At 37.2% G+C, this 11,446-nt stretch overlaps 4 protein-coding genes and 1 long non-coding RNA gene across 5 annotated transcripts; 2 read left to right on the forward strand and 3 right to left on the reverse strand.

Annotated features, from left to right (window-relative positions):
- The first annotated feature begins 635 nt into the window (after positions 1-635).
- On the forward strand, positions 636-9,951 carry LOC145736450 (uncharacterized). The gene is made up of 4 exons (XR_014179935.1): positions 636-1,843; positions 6,786-7,852; positions 7,992-9,397; positions 9,462-9,951. It is a non-coding gene; the product is annotated as an uncharacterized LOC145736450 (long non-coding RNA).
- Positions 2,462-3,286, reverse strand: LOC145736447 (cytochrome b5-like). The gene is made up of 4 exons (XM_081990918.1): positions 3,119-3,286; positions 2,815-2,943; positions 2,675-2,763; positions 2,462-2,620 (listed from the first exon to the last, which is right to left on the reverse strand). Exons 1-4 carry the CDS (start codon positions 3,245-3,247, stop codon positions 2,581-2,583), a joined length of 387 nt encoding a protein of 128 aa, XP_081847044.1. The 5' UTR covers positions 3,248-3,286; the 3' UTR covers positions 2,462-2,580.
- MED7 (mediator complex subunit 7) lies at positions 4,023-4,873 on the forward strand. The gene is made up of 2 exons (XM_081990914.1): positions 4,023-4,324; positions 4,377-4,873. The coding sequence occupies exons 1-2, from the start codon at positions 4,136-4,138 to the stop codon at positions 4,848-4,850; spliced, it is 663 nt and encodes a 220-aa protein (XP_081847040.1). The 5' UTR covers positions 4,023-4,135; the 3' UTR covers positions 4,851-4,873.
- On the reverse strand, positions 4,924-6,419 carry LOC145736435 (serine hydrolase-like protein 2). The gene is made up of 4 exons (XM_081990902.1): positions 6,328-6,419; positions 6,035-6,146; positions 5,418-5,890; positions 4,924-5,363 (listed from the first exon to the last, which is right to left on the reverse strand). Exons 2-4 carry the CDS (start codon positions 6,090-6,092, stop codon positions 4,992-4,994), a joined length of 903 nt encoding a protein of 300 aa, XP_081847028.1. The 5' UTR covers positions 6,093-6,146; positions 6,328-6,419; the 3' UTR covers positions 4,924-4,991.
- Positions 6,953-9,337, reverse strand: LOC145736425 (carboxypeptidase Q-like). Its single transcript, XM_081990885.1, has 10 exons — positions 9,158-9,337; positions 8,939-9,102; positions 8,793-8,881; positions 8,241-8,381; positions 8,020-8,189; positions 7,870-7,960; positions 7,665-7,821; positions 7,429-7,611; positions 7,259-7,378; positions 6,953-7,205 (listed from the first exon to the last, which is right to left on the reverse strand). The coding sequence occupies exons 1-10, from the start codon at positions 9,335-9,337 to the stop codon at positions 7,022-7,024; spliced, it is 1,479 nt and encodes a 492-aa protein (XP_081847011.1). The 3' UTR covers positions 6,953-7,021.
- Positions 9,952-11,446: the final 1,495 nt, after the last annotated feature.

Consider the following 11,446-nt stretch of genomic DNA (forward strand, 5'->3'; position numbering starts at 1 on the left):
GCTTCTGACATGTTCCAGAAGGTTTTCCATAGTATTTAGAAGCTTCTGACAAATTTTAAAAAATGCTTGAAACGTTTAGAACGCTTTCAGAAGCTTTTGAGACGTTCTGGAAAGGTTTAAGGAGTATTTAGAGGCTTCAGGCAATTTTAAAAAGTTCTTAAAAGGTTTAGGACATTTGTAGAGGCTTCTGGCAATTTTTGGGAAAGTGTCAGGAGTATTTAGAGGCTTCAGGCAATTTTTAAAAATGTTTAAAGGTTTCAGACATTTGTGGAAGCTTTTGTGACGTTGAGTATTTAGAGGCTTCTGGCAAGTTCTGGGAAAGTTCCAGGAGTATTTAGAGGATTCTTGCAATTTTTAAAAAATTTTGAAAGGTTTCAAACATTTGTAGAGGCTTCTGGAAAGTTCTGGTAAAGTACCAGAAGCATTTAGAGCCTTCTGACAATGTTCAAAAAAACCTTGAACAGTTTAGGACACTTGTAGAAGCATTTGGCATGTTCTGAGCATGTTTCGGTAGTACTTAGAGGCCTCTGGCAATTTTGAAAAATTCTTGAAAGGTTTCAAGCCACTTGTAGAGGTATCTGGCAAGTTCTGGGAGTTTTCTAAAGGCAAGTGACTTCTTTCTTAACATAAAAATCATTTTCTTCTGCACTTTGGCGACTTTGCGCCAATTTTTCAGGTAGTCAATAACCTCCTGAGATATTAAATTACGCAAATTGCGTTTAAAGCCGTAGAGAAAGGAAAGTGTGCGAAATTGTTTGTAATACAGAGATTACGTAACAAACCGTGATTTACTTTATTGTTGCTACGATGGTGAATCGAAATTTCCCACCAGTGTTTTGGCTGATTCCCAATTTGAAAAGGATATGCAATCCTGGTGGACTTTCCGTTTTAACATCTCAAGGTGTTACGATTTGCTAGAACCTGTATCAAGTTTTTGCTTTAGACTTTAATAGGATGAGTTGGATGTTTCTTTGTCTTATAAAAAAAAATCTTGGGATTGCACTTTTAATTACAATAGGTGATTAAGCTATTATTTTTGGGGATTTTACCGCATAATAGTTGTGAACAATTTAGGTGTGTGTTGGCATTGATTGGAAATAACAAAAGTAATAATTATTTCCTTTCCGGTTAAGGAAGTGCCTGTCAGGCAACCATTTATACAATTATATATAATAAACAATTCAATTATATATTTCAATTATCTAGCCGTTATATTGAAGTTTCCATCTATATGAAAAATTCAAAAAACCTTAACATTTAGCGGGAAAATGCTCCAAGGATTCTGTGATAATTCCAAAGCGAGAGTTCCGGATATGCACGGTATTAACTTATTCATAATGCTTATTATTGTTATTATTATTAACTGAACGCGATTAAAATTGAATAATTACCGTTTTTGTGGCCTTTTCGTTACGGTGGAATTTATCGGATGAAATCTGTGGTTATGCTTTAATCTAATCAACATTTAACGGGACTAATTTTGACCGATAGTTAGTTACATCTTCACTACCGCGTTTATAGAAGAAAAACAGTTTTAATTTACTTTTTTCATAAAAAAAAAACAAAAAAAAATTGGTTTAACTAACTTATTAATGGAAATACGACATGTCCTATCTAGGCATACTGTACTAGTTCATTGATAGGGATAAATAACGACTAAAAGACGAGCGAAAGTGGACCTAACCTCACTTTAGCCCAAATGTCATGGTGCTAAAAGTTTTTCCAATAAATTCGGTTTTTTACGGAAAAAACCCTAAAAATTCATAGAAAACAGTGTTATTTCACACCAGACGAGTTTACATGCACCTTAAGTTAAGGTCAGGATAACAAAAAGTACTTGAATGTAAGTAGTTTAGTTTGTTTGCTATAAAATTAAGTTCTTTGACTTGTGGACCAAAAATATCAAAAAGCATCTTTAATTGCCAAAAAAAGCTTTAGTAATAGTTATTATTACAATAATTGTTTCTATGTGCGGACACTTCAGTGTCTCTTATTTTAAATTGGTTTGATTCGGAATTTTCATATTTTTGCATGTTACATATAATTGCGGAAAAACTACAATTCACTCTAAATCCAGTCCCAAGTTGGTTTAGTGATCCAGTTTTAGTTTAGTGTGTAATTTTACAATTTTTAAGAAAGCATGGGACAAAGGTGACCGGATCAGTCAGTTTGATAAAATGAATGTGACAGTTACTCTGACCGATATAACCAAGTCATGTGACCTAGAAGACATGGTCACGTGATTAAACTGGAATAAGTTTGTTTGAGCTAATTTTATCGGAATTACAGTCAATATTTATGCAGACGTGTAGTTGCAATTTCTACAGTCAGCTTCAAAGTAAAGTAGCCTGACGTACAACAATACATTTTTTAGGCAATGATTCAGCAATAAACCATCACTTATATGTCTATATACAGCAAGGTTAATCCTCTTTTGTGTTATTATTTTATCATTATCCACTTGTAACGGTAATAAGCTTTATTATCAGACCAGTGAGTATTTGCACGTAAATGGATTAGTATTGTACACGTCACATCATCTTAAATTTAAGTAGTGAATGAAAAAACAGAAAGACGGTGTCATCCGCATAGACCGCAAGTGATGATAGAGATGCAACTCCTGTAAAAAACTCGCACTAAGAAAACTTTGAATTTATACTCAAAATCAACTGACCTCGTTTCTGGTTTTTCCGGAGGCACCGTGACTACCGTAGGTCCCCCGGATTTAGTATTGGGGGTTTTCTTTTTGCCCTTTCGTTGTTCCTAAAGGTAAATTGAGTTATTTGTTGATTGGAGATGATAAAGACGTCTTACCTCAACAATTTCCCCTATTTTGTACTCTTTTAGCTGTTTTTTGGCATCACCGGAATGACCAAAGTCGTCAAAGGCCTTGGTCGCGTCTTTTCCTGCCCATTCTGTGATCAAATCACCACCACCAGGATGCTATAAACAAATTCCAAAAACTGCAATTTAATTGAACAAAACTGTACATTCTAAGAACTGATTAATTTCTTTGACCAGGGTATTCCCAACGATATTGCGCAATTAATTCTAAGAAACGCACAAAATCACTTAGTTGCTATAAACTCTAAGGGCTGTAAATTAGCCCTTTACTTACGTCGTCCAAATAATTCGTGACGTCATACACTGAATCTTTGTACACAAACCACACTTTCGGGTCGTCTTTACCGTTGTGCACTTTCACCTCTTCGAGGGTGAAAAGTTTAATTTCCGGCCCTTCAGGCATTTTCCGCGTATGTGGTAGAACTTGCGACCCGAACAAGCTAATAAAACCATATGATCGAATGGTTTTATCGATTCGTTTATCACTTTAATTTCTAGTGGGGATATCAATAAAAATAATTTTTAATTTCAATTTTTTTTTTGTGCATTGAAATTGTGTTTAGTTGGGTTAAAAAGTCCTTTTTAGGGCCAATTTAAAATGCTTCCCACCTGATTGATTATCATTAATCACTAATCAATCAGGAGACATTAATATTGTAATTTTATTGCTTATTATTGTGGAATTTATAAAGGAACACAGAATTGTTATTGAGTCTTAATGATGGTAAATTAATTTTTTTACTAATTAATTTTCGACCCTATTTTATTTATGTTAATGTAATTTAAATTAAAGTTAAGCAAGTATGAATTATGACACTTTTAATCATTCAGCATTAATTTTTATTGTTTAGGCTTGCTTACAAGGAATTTATTGTGAAGATTACACAATCTCATTACTTTCTAGTTTATAATTGAAATGGCATCAGTAAAGTTGCTTTATTTTATATACTCCGGATAATTAATAGACGTAATAAATCAATAAAGTGGCATTTAAAAGTGATTGATACAAAACAAAAAGGACAGTAAATACTGTGCCTTGCTATAAAATATATAAGCAAGATCAAAGCGAACATAAACTCCGGGGACTTTAAATGTTGTTAAGTGGTTAAGTGTAATTCTAGTGTAGCTGGCGCCCTCTAGTGCAAACGCCACTTTCTACAGCTGACGCCAGACTAGTGACTTTTGACAACTGTCACAAATGTCACGTGAAACTTGAAAATTGCGTTGCCTTGTCGTGTTTATAAAATAAAATAAACAAACCAAGTAAAAATTACTTAAAAAGTGTGTAAAAATGTCGTCGGACACAATTCAAGTTAGTTCCTTGCCGCTTCCTCCAATGCAATACGTGAATCAATACACGGACGACTTAATACGGCGGGGCAGAGCCCCAAAACCCCCGCCCCCCATTCAGGACACGTACCACGTATTCGGGAACACCTTCAACACCGAAGACAATATAATCCGCCCCCTTGAAAGCCAAGTAAGTCATCACTTAACTCATCCAGTACAGTACCGTAACCTCACATATGTAGGGCATCAAAAGACTCTACCCCCAACACTTTGATAGACGGCGCGAGCTGAAAAAACTGAACCACTCGCTCCTAGCCAACTTCCTCGACCTCTTAGACATAATAGTAAAGTGCCCCGAGTCTCCAAAGCGAACGGAAAAAGTGGACGATCTCAGTTTGCTCTTCATTCACATCCACCACCTTCTGAACGAATTCAGGCCTCACCAGGCGCGCGAAACGTTGCGCGTTATGATGGAGCTGCAAAAAAGGCAACGCATCGAAACCGCCAACCGGTTCCAGAAGCATTTGGACCGCGTGATGGAAATTCTACAGCAGGCAATCCAAAATTTGCCTGAACCTATGGATTTGGACTCAAAAATTATGATAGAGACTGATTTGATGGTGCGGCAAAAGAAAATGGATAAGAATGAGACTAACAGTGATCCCTGTGATATTAAAGATAGGGTTATGTGTAGTATTGTTGATAAAATGTTGTGAATACAATTGCAGATTCTGTTATATAGAGATTGTTTATCTTCAGAAAAAAGTGTTAAATGAAGTAACAAAAACAAACAAGTCAAAGTTTATTTTACAAAAATAACAGTTAAAAAACCCTGTAACCACCTAAAATTAGTTAAGTTAAAGTTTACTTTTACTTTGAACTAGAAAATCTTTAATTAATGGAGCTACAGATTCAGCACTAGTTAAATGAATATCGTGATGTCCTGGTAAATATTTAATTAAAAAATTATTCTGACTTTCATAATAGTTTAAAATCGGTTTCAGAATGTGCCTCTGAACCGAATTGTCCTTTCCAAATATAATCAGAACGGGGCATATAATTGGATTAGCTTGCAGGCTATGAATTGCATACTCAGCATTATGCAAGGGATTGATGACGAATTTCAATCTTTGATCATAAGACAACTGGAATTTGTTGTTTTCCACTGGAATTAGCATTCTTTCCGCCAGAATTTGTGCTGCTTCTACAGGTAAAAAGATTGGACGTCCCTTAAATTTGAATAAACCTAGAAAAAGCCACCAAACTGTCTAACAGTTTCTCACCTTGATTATCCTGTCGATTGCCTGGTCGTATTCGTACGCAGGAGCGGACTTGCCTTTTTGCTTCTCCTCGAACCTGAACAACTGTCCAAACTTATGCACCACCACATCTTTAAAATATTCCGTAGGAACGGTAAAAGTGTGGACGGTGTCAAGCAGTATAAGTTTCTCCACCTTTTCGGGGTATAACTGGGCGAAAAACACTCCAATTTGGCCCCCGTAACTGTGTCCCAGCACTATGCATTTGTCCCGTTTGAAACATTGCAACACCGCAGGGAAAACCATAAGGTAATTAATGGTGAAAATAGGACTGTGAGGGGGAAAATGAGCGGATTTTCCGTGACCTGGCAGATCGATGCAAACGTAAAAAAAGTCATGGGGCAAAAGCGGGATTAAATTGTTGAAACTTCCCGCATTGTCCATTATTCCGTGTAGGGCTACGACCAACTGGTGGTTGGGTTGTCCCCATACTTTTGCTGTGAAAAAAATTATTTAGTCACGTGACTGATAACTCTGACTGGTCAAACAGTTTGTTTTTAGATGGCGCTTGGCACAATTAGCACAGGAACTTATTACTAACCAAATATTCAAGAAAATTAACAGTCTTTGGACAAGATTACCTGCAATTTTACCCCAGGGAGCCTCAATTTCTATCTCTTGACTCTCCATGCCAGACATTTTTTAACTAGTCTCAGTATTTTACTGCCTTCAAGTACCAAACACAGAGATTACCTGTAATTAAGTTAAATAGCACCTGGACCCATAAGGATAAAGTTCAAATTTGCCAAATAATCGTATCTCATTATCGTAAAAGTGGTGATAAGGTTTTATATGTTCAAAAATTAGTCACTCTGACTGATAATAGTTTCCGTCTGGTAGTGAGATGGTTTAAATTATCACTAGTATGCATAACTTTGTAGGATCAATGCTGTAATAGATTAAAAAATGCTAAATAACACGACCCAATTAAATTTTTTGCATTTTAAATTGTTGATTATAACATAACCTTAAAATTTACCATCGGTAACCTGTCAACAGTGATGCCAGAAAAGCGTTGCCAGATTTATCTTACTTTTTTGAAGTTTTGCTATAATCCAACTTTCTTCAAGTATGTATTTTGTTATTATTACGTCTACGTCTACTCAACATTAATTGGTTGATTTAGAACTATATTTTCCAGTTTTCAAGTTTATGACAGATTGAAATATGATTAAAATAAACAAATACACGTCACGACTGTCTAATTTCTTTTTGTAACTTTGGTGCATATAGACAAATATTTTTGTTACTTTAATTAATAAGCTAAATGGAGCGTTGTATTAGTATTTACGCATGCTGCAATACAAATTTAAAAGTTTTCCCTGTATCCAGATGCGGTTCGAGTTTCCCACACCTGACAACACTGCCTGTCAATAAGAGGAACTCTCCACTGACAACAGTTAACTTGATCGAGTCTACTGTTCTCTTTCTACTTCTTACCGGGAGAGAGAGAGAAAACACACACAGGTTGCCCATCTGAGCCATTGATGGATTGAATCAATGGTTGAGGTATTTATTCAACAATGTAATAATTAGTGAAACTATAAAACATGTTTAATCCTAAATAATCAGCGTTTCATCTCGACTTTAATCTGAGAATTGACGGAATCCGTGTCACGTGACCTAGGAAAATCATCGGTCAAGTCGGCTATAATGTAGGACACGACCGCCCACACTGCGGTCGCTTTGTCCAGATCGTCCGGATCCAATACGTCCATAGTGTCCGCTACTGAATGATGGTACCAAAAATATCTGTGAAAGTAGTAATTTTTCTGGTTGTTCGTCGGGGATTAAACAGCACTTACTTTTCATTGGCATTCAGCAGACTGGCACCAGGAATTAACGAACTGGTCCAGGCCGAAATATCGGAACCAACACCACCTGTACTGGCCACGGCCTGGGTGGCGTTAATAGGGGCCAGCAGACTGCACCAGAATAAAAAAAATTCAAATATTTTACCTTTTTAAAGGCTTACTTGACAATTTCTTGGATGATACAACCGCCCTTCTTCCCCGCAGCATACTCAATCCCCAAGGGAGTGAACGTTCCCTCGTCTGACTCCATTACAAAGGTAAAATTGTCCAGTTCGTGATAATGGGTGGCGTTGTAGGCCGCCCAACCTATCAAACCTTCTTCCTCGGCAGTCCACAGTACTGCTCTGAATGTTTTTTTTTTAAATCTCAGTGAAAGTATAAGCAACAACAGGGTTACCGTAAGGTTCGTTTAGGGCGCAGCCCTAAACCGTGAAGGACTGAAAGAGCGTACCAGCTGATAAAGGCGCCTCCACCATCGTCCATGGCACCTACCCCCACGTCCCAACTGTCTATATGTCCGCTGACCAGGACGACTTTTTCTGGACTAGAAGATCCTAAAATTCTTTTGGAATAGGAAAGTGAACAGTGAGGCACACACTCACCTTGGATTTCTCCTATTGAGTTGCGCGAAACAGAGTCGTTGTACTTAGTATAGTTCAAATTGAGCCTTAAAGTTATGGTAACGCCCCTGTCCTGTAAAAACCAATCAAAATTATTTGTGTAGGTTTTGATAGAGGTGTGGGCGTGGCTACTTGGAGTCTCTGGAACATTCTGGCATCCTCTTTAGTTATGGACGCTGTAGGTATTTGAGTCACATCGTCGTCGTAGTCCTGCCAGCCTGTGTGCAACGTGGACATTGAAAATGGCGTCACCGACCTTATCAAAGTGGCCACTGCTCCTAATTTGGCTGCCTCACTCGCTCCTATCAACTTTACACGGTAATTGAAGGATTTTTAAGGTTGGGGACAGTTACCGTGACTCCTGTACTGGACCGTAGTACCGTAACTGACCCAATCCTGGTTGAAAACCACAATTTTGCCTTTTACTAGAGCGGAAACGTTCTCGGATTTTAATTCATCAAAAGTGTTAACAACCAACACTTCAGCCTCAATCCCTACAAGACAGATACGAAATAGTAATTTACAAGTCCGGGAAATGGCTTATTAAAGTCTAGAATTTCTCTTTCTAGAGTGATAAATACATTTTGATGCTTTTTACATCCACCAAGTGTCAAGAATGGGTGCGTTTTTAGAAGCAAATTTTAAAGAAAAGGGCCGAAGCAATTTTATTGGCAAACTAATTCCCGTTAAATCTTCAGTATGAACTATTTAGCTATTTTTCAATTTAGTTTCCGGACTAGTGATGTAATGAATCATTTTCCGGACTAAAACCGACAACCGAGTATATTACGATACAGTGTGAAATAAAAATGTATAAATGATAAAAGTTCCATACAACAAACTGGTAAACTAAATGTGATATATTTTTGAAAACAGATGATATTTTCTGGTGATTTAGGACTCACCATCATCAGGGGTACTAACTGAACTTCCCAAACCCAAAACAGGTATTTTGGTTTGTCGCGGGGTCAACATCTCTGCACTTTCGAAATTCCTGTAAATAGTCACTTAAACTTAATTTTTTGTCAATTTTAAGGTTAGGTTGCAGCACCTGACCCAATGTGGCACAGAAACTGGTTCACCGTGTACATTCTCCAGTCCCACGTCAGTCATTTTGGCCAAAACATAATCGATAGCGTTCTCCAAGTTGTCAGTGCCCGAAACTCGTGCACCAAACGTATCGACAAATTGCGCCAGCTCTCTATAAGGGCCACCCTACAATTCCCCCACGGTTTACAACTGTCTTCTGTCAAACGTTTTGCTGTCCCACCTTGTATTTCCCATAAATGAGACTGTTTATTATCGTGTTGGCAGTCTCTTCGTACGATTTGATCTCGTTGACCAACTCGACAGGTAAGTTGCACTCGGTGTCTGCAACCTCATTGGTGGTGACGTATAAGCACGTGCATAATGTTGGTATTAGTGTAACTAGAAGGGCTGGGAACCTCATCGTCCTAACCTAAAAATACTGCACATTATGCTATAATACATGATTGATTCCAATTAACTGGTAAATGTTTCTAATCAAAAACTTACGATAACCTTTAATGATGTAATTTTGGGTTCTTTTTAAGGTTTTATAGTGTTTTTAGACGCACTTACCAGCTAAATTCGCTTAGACCTCGACTCACATTGACCGGCAACCGGTTACTAAACCGAATAGATTCATCAAAACCCAGAGATAATATACAAAAGCTGGTAGAGAGACCACTTATCGACATTTCAATGAAATTTTAACACAATGAACGCTGATAATAATGGCATTTACACTGTGTTGCAGGAGTAAACCCATAAAAAATGCATTAACATTCTTCAGGAATGTTTCTACCAAAAAAAAATGATTAACTCCTCTAAAAGTCCAATAAAAATTCCACTTTATTACCGTTAGAATATTAGTTTATTATATGAGTGGTAATAGCACAGGGTGGTCTAGCCTATTCACACCTAAAAATCCTGTATTTTTATTAGAAAACCTGCACGTGCCCCCTTAACTTCCGGTTTTACTGTGCCACCTGGTGTTATTATTATAGATCCACTGTAAGTACATAAATCATTGATCCTGAAGATGTGCATTGTGTTGCTGAGACTTTTATTATCTCTTATCTGTGTTATTTACCTTGTTTTTGAGTGTTTTATTACTTAAGTCTTCCTTTGATTTTTTTACTCCATTTTCTAATAGATAAAAGTAAAACTGATAGGTTTGCACATATTTTTGTAAACTGTTTCAATTAAAAAATTAGATTTTATCATTTTTGAAGGGAAATTAGAAATATTTAGAATAGTGTCATGTGATGCACTGAACTTTGATGAAAATGTTGTGGTTTGTAATTAATACAGAATTGATCGAAATACTTTGTCCATAATTTTTGAATTGTCTTTTTAGTTTCATTTTTACCCCCAAAATATGGCAACTCTGCTTACTCATATAACTTGGGAAGTATCAAACCAATCTTGTAAGAGTTGAAACCAATTTATTAAAAAACAAAAAAAGCACCATAATACGAACTTAAGGTCCCGTTTATCAGTGTTCTGATAACATTACCCTTATTTATTTATTTAACTTAAAGGTACAAGAACGTCCTGAAGAAAGAGGGAGGAAATTTAAAAATAACGTTTTGGAGCAAGGTGTTTTAAAATACCGAGGCTTATCTGGTAAAATATGGTCGTTTCAGGGGAGGGAGGGGGCCTTCTTAGAGGGTAGAAAAGTCCCTATAACCGAGCTCCAACATCTGGAGGTAACAATTTTGTTTAACAGCGTTCACTGACTCTATCAACTAAAGGTATCGTTGACCTTTTGGATGGAAAAGCAGTAGAGACGGCTCGATGGCTCTAATCTTAACGTCCCTTAAACAGCTTCACCATATACAAGGAACTGGTGTATGGAAACTTTCCCTTTTCCGGCCCTTTATACACGTGGGGCACATTATTTGGGACTCCGTGCACGTGCGACCGAGACATGCGCCCCAAACTTTTTCTTAATAGTAAATCCATACCGGGATATCCATGAGGAATGCCGATGGATCATCGTTTTTCCCCAGTTCGGACATGAAAAATCTTGTTTCACTCTCTTTCGTACATGCTATACATAAAGGGGGCCCTTTTAATTGGAATTGATAATTTGAAACAGTTTATATAGTATATGGATGGTACTTTTTCAAAGAGAGCAACTGGAAAATCCCTGCACAGGAATTCATGCAACATGAGTCATTCGGGGGGTGGTTTTTGGTCTGTGGCACTGAAATACCAGGGGAGTTTAGTATACCAACCCTCTCAGGCCAGTGCACTTAAAACTGCACATACAACCCTCGTATTTGCAATAATAAGAGTCTGAAGCAATTCGGGGATAGCCCCCACGTTGTTTGATTAAGGTAATATCGATGCGTGAGATTGTTTCATTTTATTGCAACACCCCTCCACCCTTTGAGCTTTGAGAGTAGACTAATTTCCTTGCGACTGCATAAAGCACTGCTAAGTGTGGAAATGTTTTTCAGGGGTGGTAACTCGTTGGCCCTAAATTACGGGGGTGGAAAAATGGATCATCAAAAGGGAAATACCCATA

This window comes from Ips typographus, linkage group LG12 (assembly GCF_016097725.1).
Source record: "Ips typographus isolate SLU linkage group LG12, UJ_Ityp_2.0, whole genome shotgun sequence".
Classification (NCBI taxonomy): Eukaryota; Metazoa; Arthropoda; class Insecta; order Coleoptera; family Curculionidae; genus Ips; species Ips typographus.

Excerpts from the sequence above, each read along its gene's own strand:
- MED7 (XM_081990914.1), top strand. The coding sequence starts at position 4,136 with ATGTCGTCGGACACAATTCAAGTTAGTTCCTTGCCGCTTCCTCCAATG. Across the intron at positions 4,325-4,376 it reads TCCGCCCCCTTGAAAGCCAA|GGCATCAAAAGACTCTACCC; the intron begins GTAAGTCATCAC and ends TCACATATGTAG.
- LOC145736435 (XM_081990902.1), bottom strand. The coding sequence starts at position 6,092 with ATGTCTGGCATGGAGAGTCAAGAGATAGAAATTGAGGCTCCCTGGGGT. Across the intron at positions 5,891-6,034 it reads TCCCTGGGGTAAAATTGCAG|CAAAAGTATGGGGACAACCC; the intron begins GTAATCTTGTCC and ends TTTTTTTCACAG. Across the intron at positions 5,364-5,417 it reads CAATCGACAGGATAATCAAG|GGACGTCCAATCTTTTTACC; the intron begins GTGAGAAACTGT and ends TTCAAATTTAAG.
- LOC145736425 (XM_081990885.1), bottom strand. The coding sequence starts at position 9,337 with ATGAGGTTCCCAGCCCTTCTAGTTACACTAATACCAACATTATGCACG. Across the intron at positions 8,882-8,938 it reads TCTGTGCCACATTGGGTCAG|GAATTTCGAAAGTGCAGAGA; the intron begins GTGCTGCAACCT and ends GACTATTTACAG. Across the intron at positions 7,379-7,428 it reads ATCATCCAAGAAATTGTCAA|TCTGCTGGCCCCTATTAACG; the intron begins GTAAGCCTTTAA and ends ATTCTGGTGCAG.
- LOC145736447 (XM_081990918.1), bottom strand. The coding sequence starts at position 3,247 with ATGCCTGAAGGGCCGGAAATTAAACTTTTCACCCTCGAAGAGGTGAAA. Across the intron at positions 2,764-2,814 it reads AAATAGGGGAAATTGTTGAG|GAACAACGAAAGGGCAAAAA; the intron begins GTAAGACGTCTT and ends ATTTACCTTTAG. Across the intron at positions 2,621-2,674 it reads CCGGAAAAACCAGAAACGAG|GAGTTGCATCTCTATCATCA; the intron begins GTCAGTTGATTT and ends AGTTTTTTACAG.